Here is a 15345-nt window from a genome sequence, read left to right on the forward strand (position 1 = left end):
TTGTTTTCGACAGCACCAGCTGATCAGAGCTTCTCCAAGAAATTGACATGTACCACTTGTACTTTTTCTTTCTATTTTGTCTCCAGCATAGTCAGCATCACAATAGGCCATAAGATTAAAATGAGATCCCTTTTTGTACCAAATTCCTATGTCTGTTGTTCCGACCAGATATCTGAAGATTCTTTTGACAGCTATATGATGTGATTCTTTAGGAGCTGTTTGAAATCTAGCACAAAGTCCTACTGCAAATACAATGTCTGGTCTACTTGCGGTTAAATATAGCAAAGATCCTATCATTCCCCTGTATTCTTTTTCAGGAAATGCCTTTCCATTTTCATCTTTGTCTAAACAGGATGATGGATGCATAGGAGTAGACATGATTTTGGCTTCATTCATGTGGTATTTTTTGAGAAGGTCTTTGATGTATTTTTCTTGGCAAATAAAAATACCATCTTTAAGTTGTTTGATTTGTAAGCCCAAAAAGAATTTAAGTTCTCCCATCATACTCATTTCAAATTCACTTTCCATGAGTTTGGAGAATTCATCGCACATTTTTTCATTTGTAGCTCCAAAAATGATATCGTCAACATATACTTGAACAATCAATAAATCATTTTTATTTGTTTTTCGAAAAAGTGTGTTATCAATTTTTCCTCTTGAGAAGCCATTTTGCAATAAAAATGTGCTTAATCTTTCATACCAAGCTCTTGGGGCTTGTTTTAGTCCATAGAGAGCTTTGGTTAGTTTAAACACATGTTTTGGTTTTTGTAAATCTTCAAAACCAGGAGGTTGATGAACGTAGACTTCTTCATTTAAAAAACCATTTAAAAAGGCACTTTTTACGTCCATTTGAAAAAGTTTTATGCATTTATGAGATGCATATGCAAGAAGAATTCTTATAGCTTCCAGTCTTGCTACTGGAGCATAAGTTTCATCATAGTCGATTCCTTCTTGTTGATTGTATCCTTGTGCAACTAGTCTTGCCTTGTTTCGAGTTACCTTTCCTTCTTCATCCAATTTGTTTCTGAATACCCATCTGGTACCAATAACTGATTGATTTTGAGGTTGAGGTACCAAGGTCCATACTTGATTTTTGTCAAATTGTAGTAACTCTTCTTTCATGGCTTCAACCCATGATTCATCAATAATTGCATCCTTTATGTTTTTGGGTTCTATTTGTGAGATCATTGCCATGTCATTGTTCTGAAAAGATCTTCTTGTTCTTACACCATCAATAGTATCTCCGATAATTTGTTCTTGAGGATGATAGTCAATTGTTCTCCATGATCTTGGAGGACTTTGAGGTGGTTCCTCGTTTGATGGTCTTTGAATATTATTCTCAGAATTTTGATTGTTTTGAATTTCTTCATCTTCTTCTTCTTCAATGATCTTGTTTTGTTTTTCTAGTTCCTCAAGCTCATCAAATTTGATATGCATACTTTCTTCTAGAGTTCTTGTTCTTAGATTGTAGATTCTATATGCTTTTGATGTAGAAGAATATCCCAAAAATATTGCTTTGTCTGACTTTGAGTCAAATTTCCCCAAGGTATCTTTATTGTTTAAGATGTAGCAATAACAGCCAAATATATGAAAATATGAAATGTTTGGTTTTCTTCCTTTCCAGAGTTCATACGGGGTTTTGTTTAAAACTTTTCTAATTGAAACTCTGTTCAAGATATAGCAAGAGGTATTTATGGCTTCTGCCCAAAAATATTTTTCTACGTTTGATTCATTTAAAATAGTTCTTGCCATTTCTTGTAGTGTTCTATTTTTCCTTTCTACAACACCATTCTGTTGAGGTGTTCTAGGACAGGAGAAATTATGAGAAATCCCATTTTCACTGAAGAATTGCTCAAAGGAGGAGTTTTCAAATTCTCCACCATGGTCAGTTCTTACAGAAATGATATGAGTTTCTTTCTCATTTTGAACTTGTTTGCAAAAGTTTTTAAAAGTTTCAAAAGAATCATATTTGTGTTTTAAAAATAAAACCCAAGTGAATCTGGAGAAATCGTCAACGATTACAAAGCCATATCTTTTTCCACCAAGACTTTCTATTGAGATAGGTCCAAATAAGTCTATGTGTAGAAGTTCAAGGGGCCTCTTTGTTGAAATAAATTCTTTTGGAGAAAAACTGCTTTTGACTTGTTTTCCCTTGATACATGCTTCACATATCTTATCTTTCTCAAAGTTTATCTTAGGAAGTCCTCTTACTAGATCTAGTTTTGAAATTTTGGAAATAGTATACATACTTATATGTCCAACCCTTTTATGCCAAATCCATTTATCCTTTTCAAGGGATATAAAGCATGATTCAACAGGGAGTTCATCTAAGTATAAAACATAAACATTTTTGTTTCGAGATCCGGTAAATAAGATTTTTCCTGAAGATACTTGTCTTACTTCGCATGTGTGAGGTTTGAAGGTAACTTCAAGACCGCTGTCACACAATTGACTGATGCTAATTAAGTTGTGTTTTAAACCTTCTACATATTGAACATTTTCAATTTTTGCAGAATTTATCTTACCAATAATTCCCTTACCTTTGATTCGAGCCTGTTCATTGTTACCAAAGGTTACTAATCCTCCTTCTTTTTCGACGAAGGATAGAAAACTTTGTTTATCTCCAGTCATATGTCTTGAGCATCCACTGTCCAAGTACCAAGGCTTTTTCTTGACTGTTATGAGGCATTCCTGCAGTAGAAGTTAGTAGAGTCTTGGGTACCCATATTTTTTTGGGTCCTTCATGGTTAGTGTTATTTACGAAATTTCCTTTATGGAACTGGGTGAGATTTGTTTTAAACCTGTATCTTTTCTTTTGAATGGCTAATTCTTTTTCTTTTCTAAAACAAAATTTTTCTAAATGTCCATATTTTTTACAGTATGTACATTTATATCTTTCTGTCTTTTTGTTAGGAATAAAAAGATCTTCATATATTTTCTGTTTGTGATCAGTTTTAAAACCTATGCAAGTTTTATCAGAATAATTCTTTTGAACTCCTATGATATTCTGAAAGGTTTCAGTAGATTTTACAAATTTAATAATATCATTTTCTAATTTATGAACATTTTTCTTTAAAGCCTCATTTTCTTCCTTTGTCTCTTTTTCTTCACATGTTTTTTGAGGCTGGGAATTTTGAAAAGCTTTAAGTAGTTTTTCCAAGTCTTCTTTTTCCTTTTTCAGTTTATCATTTTCATTTCTCAGTTTTTCACAAGTTTGTTCAAGAATCTGTGAGCTATGAAAAAGATTGTCAAAAAGATGTTCAGTTTTTTCACAAGATGAACAGGGTTCATAATTTACCTCTTCTGTATTTGCCATTAGGCATAGGTTTGCTTGTTCATCTTCGTTTGTTGATTCTTCTGGTTCATCCCATGTAGTCAAGAAGGATTTTTGATTTGATTGATAGTTGCTAGGCTTTCTTTTGAATTGTGGACATTCACTTTTGTAGTGTCCTGTTTTGTAACATCCATAACAAGTTATCTGACTTTTGTCAATTTCTGTTTTTGCATTTTCTTTTCTTGCTGGGAAGTTTCTTTTGTTTTGAATTATTCTTTGAAGTTTTCTGGTAAGAAGAACAATTTGTGCTTGTACTTCTTCTTCATCAGGTTCTAGCTGTTGATTTTCATAATTCATTTCTTCTTCTTGATTTTGCATTTCTTGAGATGTTTTGAATGCAATCATCTTTTTGTTTGAAGATTTGTCTTCTTGTAAGAATACTTCATGAGCTTTTAAAGATCCAATGAGATCTTCTAATCTGAGTTTAGATAGATCTTTTGCTTCTGTTATAGCAGTCACGATGTGTCTCCAGGATTTTGGAAGACATCTTAGAACTTTTCTTACTCTTTCATGAACAGAAAAATTCTTTTCAAGAGAACGCAACTCATTCATAATGATGGTAAACCTTCCATACATTTCATCTATGGTTTCGGTTTCCTTCATTTCGAATAGTTCATATTTTCGTACACCGATGTCAATTCTTGTTTCTTTCACGTGACTGGTACCTTCATGATGTATTTTCAAAGCATCCCAAATTTCTTTGGCAGTTTTGCTTTCTTGTACTCTATCAAATTCTTCCCTGCTTAAAGCCATGGTTAGAAATAATTTTGCTTTAAAATTAAGTAGAGCACGTTTACCTTCCTCTTCCGACCAATCTTCTTCTTTTTTTATGTTTAGATCTTCATCATATGCAACGTAGTTTCCATTTTCTACTACAGACCACATGTGGTTGTCTTGTGATTGTAAAAATAGTTGCATTTTATCTTTCCAGTAGTAGTAATCAGCTCCTTCAAATAAAGGTGGTCTAGATGAAGAACCTCCTTCAGACATGAATTTTACCTTAGACATTTTGTATTCTTTTCCTGGATTTTTTTCTCCGTACACTGTTAAGTGCTAAGATCTTAGAGCCTTGCTCTGATACCAATTGAAGATAAATAATTATCACAAGAAAGGGGGGTTTGAATTGTGATGTAATAAAAATTACCTATTAAAAATTCTCAACAAATACGTTAGTGATTTAAATGGAATTTTAAATAGATATAGTGAAGGTGTGTGACTAGTGCAAATATAAAATAGATAAGGAAGAAAGATCACACAAAAAAGTTATTCTGGTTCACCCAACGTGGGTTAGTCCAGTCCCCACAATGCTTGTGAGATTTTCCACTAGGTAATTGAGTTATGACTTAATCTCAATTCCTTCTTTCTTTTTAGATCTTTCTGATCTTTACAACACTTTCTTTCAACCTTCACTTGGTCAAGTCACTTGCCGTTACGAGCAAGAATTTTTACCACCTCTCTGCACACTTGCAGATCCTTTTACACTAGTATTTAAGAGTATTAAACTTCTTCAAAGATTTAATACAAAAGAGCTGCTTGCTCAAAACAAAGATATAGATCTTGAGTGATTTGTAAACAAAGAAATTCTTTGATGAATATTGTCTTTTCTCTTTTGCTCAAAAGTTGTTTTTCTCACTTGCTGAAGTCTTCTATTTATAGGAGAAAAACTCTTGATAAATTCTTCCTTTCTTGCAGCGCAAGAATCATGGGAGCCGTTGAGATGAAACCGTTCCTTTTAAAGTTGAGATCGATCTCTAAATCTGCTGAAGCTTTCATTTGTACTTTGTTGCTTGCTACGTGAGACATGAGCTTTGTACAGCTCATTTCCTTTTCATTTGTTGCTGTAACATTAAGTCTTGAGCCCAAAGAAAAGGCTTTTCTTGTACTAGGTAGCTTTCTTGTCATGTTGTGAGGTGACCATAAAGTGAATATCCAAAGGTTCATAGTTTTGTATTTGTCTTTCACTCTTGATGTGTTGTCGAAATTATAGTGGTCATTCTCATGCCAACCTTTTTTGCACATGACATTAAATATGTTCTTTTTGTTCATATGTTCATTTGTAGTAAGCTTCAAATAATATTTCCTTGTCATGATATAGTATATGCTTGAAATATTTATTGCTTCCTTAAATGTAACATTCCATTGCTCTGTACGTGCTTGGCCTTATTTGAACTTAAATCCATATTTGAGACCAATGCTTGAGATCAATCTCTCCATCATAACTTGGTGCTTTCCTTGATAATTGTACAATGCTTTTATACCTTTAACTTAAAAGAGATACTCAAGAGCACAAGTTATATAACAATTAAAATCAGAATTAATAAAGTTTAATTTAATTAGTTTGTTATCTTTAAAACTAAAAATAGGGATTTAGATTTTATATCAACACCGTTTGGCCCGGCTTTTTTTCAGCTTTTCTACGTTTTTAAGGAGAAGTTAGGCCAAACACAATATCAATAAAGTACCTTCGAAAAAAAGTACTTTTTTTAGAATGCATAAAATTGAATGAAATGAGCTTTAACCAAAAGTTGTTGAATGCTACTTCAAAAAACTATTTCTCCCCCAATTTATTTCACAAGCACCTCTCTTCAACTCCCGCCGGCAACCTTTTGTTTTATTTTTTCAATATGCTTTTTTCTTCCATTTTATTTTATTTTATTTTTTTAACCGGTCCATTTAATTTTTTAATGAGGTTCCATTTAAGTTTATTATCTATTTTTTTAAGGAATTTTATTATCTTTTTATCACTTATATATTAATTTCAATATCTTTTGATCATCACAACCACGCAAATATTTGTATTCACGCTGTCAATGAATGACACCGAATATTTATTTTCCCTTTCTTCAACCACGGAAATACACAAACACATTAGTGTTTAACATTAGTGTTTAGAGTAATACTTTATGTTCCTCTTTCTGTTTTTTTTCTTGTTATGCTAATGCGTATAATTTTTGTTGGTGTTGTGTAATGCGTATAATTATTTTTATAAAATTTTGATTTTAATTAAAAGTACAAGTGTAGTTGCCTAAAAAAATTATACTTATATATAATAGAAGGCCAAAATCTCACTTTAACCTATATATATTTATATGTGTACCAATATCCTAGAGTCTTCACTCTTCAGCTGCATCAATCATGGGAATTGGCAATGCAAGTCCACAGAGTCATATATAGACAATAAGCGCAGAAGCGTTCTTTGGACCGGAAGTTTTCAAAACATAAATACATTCATAATTAAGGTTGTTGATATCATTATTACAAAGGCCAGATTTCACAATTTTCCCCAATTTATTTAGATGCGGATTTGACAACCATACTTATATCGCATAATGTAACGCCTTGGACAGATTCAGAACATGCAAAACATTGCCAAAAATATCGTAATAGACAACTTTGGCATTCATTTGCTTAAGCTCAACAGACATAAATCCTTGTCCGTCATAGTAAAACTTGACCCCATCTCTCCTATTTTTATCAACGTCTCCTTTCCATGCCTTTGAGCCTCCACCACTAGTCAAGAACTGCATTTGGCTGCAAAGCCACTAAATTTCATTAAGGTGATATTGATGATTCAGTAAACTAACAATCAAACAAGTCCAATTTAAATCAAGGTAATATATAGACCTACCTGTCGGTGCTACTTATGTGTTCCAAGCAGTGGTCGTGCCCATTCATGTACATATCAACATTGTTGGCCTGCAAATTTCATTTTAAAATGAGAGATGTTTATCAGTAAATAAAGGACGATGCACCTTATCTTTATAACTAGTAGGACAGTATGAGTGCTAGTTATATATAATGAGTGACCTCAAGAATTGGCAGGAGGTGTGTTAAGAGCTCTTTGGTGTCGCCGTGGTGCCCTATGCTTCTCACTGGATGATGTCCCACAACAATCTTCCACTTGGCAGTTGAATCTCTCAGTGCTGTTTCCAGATCCTTCGTTTAGAATCACACACATGCAAAAAAGAACTATTAAATCACCTTTTATCTTAATAATATCTGTGATGAGGAGACTTAACTACCTTCAAGAGGTTTGATAAATATTTCTTCCTGGGAAGTACACCTCTCCAATCATACTTGTGATCCTTTGGCTTGAGAAAGTACTTGTCCACAAAAGGAGTTGTATCCACGAAGAAGAACTCGGCAATTTCTGTCAAGTTTTAAGATTAGAAAAACAAACCGTGAATGATTATGCGGAGATAGGGGCATATGTTGAATTGATAATTTAAAATAATGAATGGATTACCAGTGTGAACAAAAAAAGATCTTTGGCAAAACCATCTATGATCAATATTTTGAAGGAATGGGCTTAATTGAGCTTCAACATCTCCTCTGTAGTCATGGTTGCCCAAAACTAAAACAAGCAGATCGATCACATTAATTATTGGAAGAGTGAATGGCAAGGCAGAATCAGAATCAAAAGTAGAGAAGTCACACACTGACCATTATACCATTGTTTTTGAAGGCTGTTGGCGGTGTAGATATCTGAAAAGGAATATTGAAAAGCAGGGTCATGTACACCGGTCAATCCATCGTCATAGAAATTGTCTCCGGTTGATACCACAAAGTCAATGTTTAACTTGTCAGCCACTCTTCCCATCTGAATTTTATTTTATTTTAATAAATAATGATAAAAATGGTTTGTAAAAAAACTTGTCTTAAAAGGAATTTGGACAACAAAACTAAAAAAGAGAGACCTGAAAAGCAACTTGAGACTGGTTGTAGGTTCCTTTCCTTCCCCAGTCTCCAATGACGAGGAAGCTAAGAGTGGCATCTGCTTTGACAGCAGGGTGCTCAATGCGTTGGAGCTCAGCTGATACATTTACACTTACACACACAACAACAACAACAACGCAGATGTAAATTGGAATCCATAGCCACAGGGGGCTTAGGCTACTTGTTCGTCCTAAACCACCCATGTTATGTTGTGTTGTATTTAATAAAATAATAATAATACAAATAATAGACCCCAACCAGAAAGACACTACACTAGGTATATATAAGAAGTTGTGTTGGGATAAGATGATAAGTGTTTGCAACTGCTCTCTTGTATTAGAAAATTAAGAAAAATCTTGTAGCCAATAGGGATTGATAACAAGATGGATGGAAAAGGCAAGCAAGAATATGAACCAATGGGATGAGATATATGGCAATTGGCATGCAATGCATCATTCACCGCGGAGTCAATAATGGACAAGCAAAGCTTAGCCAACAAAATGAGTATCTAGCTTTGTACGTACGTCACGTGGACGCAAACAAACAATGGCGTGTCAGTGGGTCCCATCCCATCTATGGCGCAAATGCGAACCTTCCTTGAAACTTCCTAATCACCAGGCTTATATATACCTAGTTCAGTTTCAATACAACATGCCTAGCAAGCTACGTAATCCAAGTGAGTGGTTATACATAAACCACCTTAAGTGGTATGTACCACTTGTACATTCATATACAATTGTGACATGTGTCCATGTGGTCTCCATACACAAAAAAAAACTCATATTTATTGCCTCTTAGACACTCTCACATAGAGTGGTACAATATATATATGAAAAAAGGGTGTCCATAAAACATTATTCAATCAAAGTATCCAACACAATACAATACGACACTGAACTGAAGCAATGTGTGAACTGAGGAGAAACTGATACTTATATACACATTACATACACATTACGTATTCCCAACATAATTAACGTTAAATTACTTACTTTCAATTCATTCCACCTAAAAATTCATTTATCTTTTCAAACCAAGTTCACCCAGTTGTAATCAAAAGTACACAATACATTATAACAAAATTAAACTAAACAATTGAACTCAATGGTTAATAAGTTCCAACAAATGTGAATTGTTTAAGAGAAATTGAATTTGATTCAAATGGAACAAATATTGAAGAACAACGACTGTCTTTTCATGTTACATGAATAAATAGTTTAAAATCTACTAATTTCGGGAAGCTAGCCTTGAACATAGAAAACATTTATGCCCCTCTAATTTACTTCATTTATTTATTTATTTGTTATGCCTTTTGATAGATTTATGCAAGTACACGGTTCTATCGAGTAGTAAAAAGAGTATCGATCTATAGAGTTTTAAGTGATTATAAATCTAATTTCTGATTTTTTATTAGCTGAAAAGGAATAGGTTTGTTTGGTTTAAAATTCAAATGTTTGAAATTGAGGTTTTCACCTCAATGTTTAATCTATTGCATTCTTTATCTATTTCCCTATTCTATAATGAAATGTTTCTAAGAACTAGACAATCAATTGGTATATCATGTTTCCTTTACACTCAACAATAATCAAATCGATTATCGTGGTTGATTATCATTGAGACCCTTTTAGCACAACTTTATTGTTCCAAAAGCAATCAAACCTATATTTGTAGATTTTTTGAGAGACTTGTCTAATCTCATTTGTTTCAATATCAATATAGGTTTGATTGATATTTGAAGTTTGATATTTGAAGAGACTTGTCTAGTCTCTCGGTTCATCGTTTGATATTTGAAGTTTGATTCGATATCAATATTAAACTTCACATTTCGGTTCTTCGTTTAATATTAATGACATCAAATTTAAAGACTATGAGAATAGATTAGAAGTGTAACCGTGTGTCTGACGGTTACACGTTGTAAGGCACACGTGTGTCTGACGGTTACGAAATCGTAAGAAGTGTAACCGCCGGTGAGATATTGGCAGGAAAGTGGAAAAGGAGACGTTGCTGTTCGTTTGAACAGGTCTCAGTTGCTCCGAGCACCCCCCCCCCCCCCCCCCCCCCCACACACACGAGGAAGGGGTGTGTTGCGAGTAATTTGTCAAATGCATCATTTGAGCTTGGTTTGGTTATTGGGCCTAAGTAGTTAAGTCCATGTCTTTGACCGATCCATAACACATTCAATGCATTAGAAATTGAACTATTTAACTTTTCTATAAACATTTTCTTTAATAAGAATCCTTAAATATTATCTTTAAGACACTTGTTAACGACTTATTTTATTAAATTTAAATACTAAATACACCATAAACTACACAACTTATCACCTTTAAATTCCACTCTAAAGTCTCTAACCAAGTTCCTCTCTTTAGAGTTGGATATACACGGGATGGATGGGGGATGTCTTCTTGTCTTGGCTAGGAACAGACAAATAAGTGACCGTAACTTGTTGTCTTAATACTAACAAAAGTACAAATAAAATGGAGTAGTAAATAAGAGACGGACTGTTAGTTACTTGATGTATGTATGTAGTATGTACCATACTACTTCCAATTCTCTCGCAACAATAATCTTTTTGAGAAATGATATTTTTAAAACCATTTTGGGATAATTTTTATGAAAATTTTCTCTATCATACTCACATTATATTTTTACTTTTTCTTTGTAAATTCATGGTTGTACCATAAGTTTGTCAACCAGGTGGTTGTTCAAATAACACACCTCAATTTTCTCCACATATCAATGATTCTCGTGAAAAGTTGTGCAAAATTATTACGCGATACACGGGTGTCTAATATTAATTTAAGAGTTTTGTTAATTAGTGTCTCGAGGGCACTCTTTAAACACTAGATTTTTTTTTTCTATTTGTAAAAAAAAGAAGTAATTTTTCTCTAAAAGAGTCAAATATTTTGATTTCTTATTTATTGAATACACAAGGTCCTGTGTTTGAATTGGTTTCCAAAGTAGGGCATGTTGACGTGCATTAAGATGTAGTGGAGCAAATGAGTTAGGAATCGAGGGAGGTGATGGATGTTCCCAAAGTTCTCGATACGACTACTACGCGTTCATCCCCGGTAGCTAACAATGACGTGCAAGAGATTTCTAATGAGCTGGTGTGCTCTGCTTGTGGTAGGGAGGAGTCACCGGTTCAAAATGTTGTAGCGCACGCTGACGTGCAATATCGCTCACCTTCTGTTCAGATTCCAGTTTGGTCCTTCGGAGCATGTATGAAGGGGCTAGCTTAGTTAAAGATATCTCTCAAACTTGTAACTACGATTTATTAAATTACATCAAATTATTTAATCTCTATTGTAATAACGCAATAAATATATGAATAGAGAATATAGTTTTTTATTATTTTATCAAAGAGAAGATAAATTAATTAAAACTGTTAACAAATTTAATAGCGAAATGCTATGTATAGCGAAATGTTTTTCACTAATTCATCTCGACCGGTGTAATTTAGCTGCACATAAACCACTGCCTGCATGTATGCCACAAAAACCGGAAGTAAAATGGATTAATGTTTAACTGAAATACACCTTTCGTGGAATCTCGTGATTTATTTTTTCACTTTATATAGCATGGCTCTAATTAATATTATAGCAATACTAATTTTAATTCTTGTGATTTGGTTCTATATATAAGGTTGTAGCCGTACATTTGATGATGGTCTGAATATTAGTCGTAGTTGCAATCCTCTATTTGAAACCACAAGTTGTGATCGTAGCTTGCTTGGAAAACAACATGCTGATGCAATTGATTTTATTACTGTTGGATGTTTTTTCTTGAAGAAATTATTGTTAATTGTGGCCTTGTTGGAGTTGCCAGAAACTCAGGTTATAATCTATGGCAGGGAAGAGGAAATGCCCCATAACCAATATGAACTTGAGACCCTCTTCTTCCAACGTCCTTTAGCTCACCAATGTCTTCTATCATTTAGCTTAGTTAAAGATAAGGTCATAAGTTCAACTTCCTATACATGATTTACATGGACCAAATCATCTCAAGAAAATCATGTATCAGGGGTTGAGTAGTAGAAATGATAAGGTAGCTTAGTTAAAGACTAGTTAGAGTAATAATAAGGTCATAAGTTCAACTCCCTATACTCTTAACAACAACCGTAACAACTAATATTTGTAATGTAAAAAATAAAAAAAACAGTAGATTACTAGTGTTCCATTTCTTAGGCATTTGAAATAACACTTCCAAGAACAAAAAGAAGATCGCACTTCATTCGTAATTCCCATGCTAATTGTGGAACTGAAATTGATAATCAGTACTCAGTCAAGTGAACCTGCACATTCTGTCTAAGCCATAAAAATATAAAAGAAACAGAATGCAGAGAAATCGAATCGAATTGCCCATGTTTGACAACGGAAACAACACTCTACATACTAAATATAAACCCATGCATATATAGATACATACGTATACAAAATGACCATCATATATGTGCAATATGCTGTAACTGACAAGCAGATAATACCGAGTGAGTTTGTGTACATAACTTACAGAGCACTGCTTAATTTACAATATCAATAAAGAAAAGATTGGAAGTGCTCATTTATTCAACAACATAGGTGAAAGTACTCCACACAAAACATGCATTTGCACTGCTACTGGTTGGGACCTAAAAGTGAGAGAAGAAAAGCCCTGTAGTGGCCAGATGTTTCCGAGTGAACTGCATCATTCAGCGTCTTCTTGTATTTCTTTAGATATTCAGCTTTTATATAATGTAGATCTATCTCACTCCTGGTTACAATCACCCTCATAAGTTTCGTGTCATCGGTCCCGAGACCTTTCATTGCCTTACGTAGGACCTGCATACATAGTGGCAAACGTTACTTAATTATCTTGGCAATAGGAAATTTTAAGAGGCTCCCTCTATCCTTAAAAACAACCAACAACCACATAATTTAGCGTTAACACTTAACATTACCAACCTTTCTTTCAGTGATGAGGGGAATGTCACGTATATATCCAGCACGTTGTTGTACAGATAAAAATAAATACAGTAAAGCTTAGGAAAATTAAAGCATACTTAGAAATAAAGTTTCATTTTTATTTCAGTAATACACAGCAAAACGCACAACCAAACTAAGTATACTAGTTTCAAAGCAACCAAGTTGCTCCTTCTTCCCAAAATTATTTTAACAATAAGTCTAACATAAGCATCTTATGCTTCAACAGTTTACTTATTCTTAACAGATAAGGAATCATAAGAGAATGCAAATTGTTTTAGTCTCCATCCAAGTAAAAATAAAGTAGGAGGGAATGAATACCTTCGCGAAATACTTTGCAGGACTCTCGGCACATTGGACAATTGTCAAAAGTGCATGAGCAAAATTCCCTGATGTTTCATTCTTTATTGCCTGATGAATTCAACTTGGATAAGTGGCGGTTGATAAAGAGTGAGAGACAGACTATGGTTAAGGGTATAAATTTAAAGTGGTTAGAATAGAATAGAATACCTTTTTCAATGAATGACCATAGTTGGCATGGTAAAAATGATTTATGGCAGCCAACTGTGCGGCACTCCGTTGGCTGAATATTTGCACAAAAGTTTTCTCATCAGTTCCCAGTTTCTTCTCACCTGCTTTATAAAGAACCTTGGCATCGTTCTCAGCCATTTCTCTATTAACCTCAGGGCCTTCATGGCGTGGTGTGCTTACATATGCAAGTAAAATCTGGACAATGTTTTGACAAATAAATAAATATATAATATGAGAAACAAATTACAAGTAAACATAGAAGAATTTGTACCTTTTTATGATCCCCAGAGGCATTTCTTTCAATATCATGGTCAAGATAAACGCCGAATCTAGTATGGTAAATCTGCCTTAAATATTGGAGCTGGGATGGAGTTCGAGAACATATAACTTCAGTGGTAGCTTCAAGATTTTTGGAGACGGTTAGAGTCTGTTTAAGGATGATCGCATCGCGGGTGGCAGGATCATGCATCCAAAGAAGAATAGCATTCTCGAATTTGCCAGAAAGCTCAGAAGATAAGCGTTTGAGAAGATCTTCAGAATAGGTAGCTCTGTATTCTTGTTGGAGGTAGGCACGCTGAGTGGCATCTCTATGAGCAAGTATATTGATCACAGCGCTGGTATCACACCCAAATCCTGATAAAAGATGACAGAATGAATTTGAATTAGAATTAGAAGGCATGGCGTTAATTGATTAATTAATATGATGATGATTGACAAAGACGATGTTAAAAAGAAGAAGAAGAAGAAGAAGAAGAGATGAAAACCAAAGAAGAAGGAACCTTTGAAAGCACGGTGAAGTTGCATAGCATCGTCTCTGGGGGAAGGAGGAATAGGGGGTACATTCAGGGTAGACATCTTCTTCGATCCAAATGCAGACGGAAATCAAAGGCAACAAAATAAATGCGTGCGTGAATTAAACGCAACCCAAAATTATATTATGGTTCACCAAATCGCCAACTAACACTTCGATGAGATGACGACTGTTTCTTAATGTCGAAAAACCGAACAATTCATAGGTGGGTGTACACAATAGGGTATGGGAGTTTTTTTTATTCGGAGGAATGACATTTGCACAACCAATTTTAGACAATTTTTGTAACAATTTTCGCTCTCATACTTTTTTTACTTTATCTTTTTATTATTTTGGTTTTCGTGCAAATACCAACATTTTTTTTTTTTTGTAAATTATGGTTGTCCCATAAATTATCAACTAAATTGTTGTTCAAATAACACTCCTATTTTCCTCTCTTCTTATCAGATAAAAACAACATATAGAGAATAAAAACATATATAAGTATGAGAGAGATGATTGTTCCAAATGAAAGATATAATTGTTCCAAAAGTTGTTTCATACAAATATCACTTCTGTTTACTAATTCAAGAAGGAATTTTTTTGGTGATGATTCATTTTTTAGTGACTTTATTTAATCTCTTACAAAATCAAAAATCAGTTTGTAACTATTGGTTTTATACAAATATGAGAGAGATGATTGGTTTTCAAATTTTGTATACAACACTTTTAAAATTAAAAATACATAATCATCGGCATTTATTTACCATTCTTTACAAAATATACTATCTTAAATAAAGAGAAAATATTTCCCCCTCCCTCCCTCTCTTCCACTCCCTCAAGATTCATACCCTCTCTTCAAACTCTCTAATAGAACCAAAGAGTTATGTTGTTCTAAAATACGCCTGAAGCCGCCTTTAATGCTTCTTGTTATATCATTGTTCAGTAATACATTTGTATGCTTAAACTGGTCTGTTTGATAAACCTTAAAAGCTAACTTATAGTGGATGAAC

General features: G+C 33.8%; 2 protein-coding genes across 3 annotated transcripts; both read right to left on the bottom strand.

Annotated features, from left to right (window-relative positions):
* Positions 1–6476: 6476 nt before the first annotated feature.
* On the bottom strand, positions 6477–8460 carry LOC11426514 (purple acid phosphatase 3). Of its 2 annotated transcripts, none has more exons than XM_003631095.4 (7): positions 8032–8456; positions 7778–7934; positions 7581–7688; positions 7357–7484; positions 7142–7270; positions 6963–7030; positions 6477–6865 (listed from the first exon to the last, which is right to left on the bottom strand). In XM_003631095.4, exons 1-7 carry the CDS (start codon positions 8251–8253, stop codon positions 6652–6654), a joined length of 1026 nt encoding a protein of 341 aa, XP_003631143.1. In that variant the 5' UTR covers positions 8254–8456; the 3' UTR covers positions 6477–6651. The 2 variants fall into 2 exon arrangements, with proteins under 2 accessions (XP_003631143.1, XP_013447409.1); XM_013591955.3 differs by having other exon boundaries at positions 6713–6876; positions 8032–8460.
* Positions 8461–12387: 3927 nt separating this feature from the next.
* On the bottom strand, positions 12388–14574 carry LOC11417031 (annexin D5). Its single transcript, XM_003631098.4, has 5 exons — positions 14322–14574; positions 13814–14175; positions 13522–13737; positions 13333–13422; positions 12388–12870 (listed from the first exon to the last, which is right to left on the bottom strand). Exons 1-5 carry the CDS (start codon positions 14395–14397, stop codon positions 12667–12669), a joined length of 948 nt encoding a protein of 315 aa, XP_003631146.1. The 5' UTR covers positions 14398–14574; the 3' UTR covers positions 12388–12666.
* Positions 14575–15345: the final 771 nt, after the last annotated feature.

Source organism: Medicago truncatula, chromosome 8 (genome assembly GCF_003473485.1).
Source record: "Medicago truncatula cultivar Jemalong A17 chromosome 8, MtrunA17r5.0-ANR, whole genome shotgun sequence".
In the NCBI taxonomy this organism is placed as follows: Eukaryota; Viridiplantae; Streptophyta; class Magnoliopsida; order Fabales; family Fabaceae; genus Medicago; species Medicago truncatula.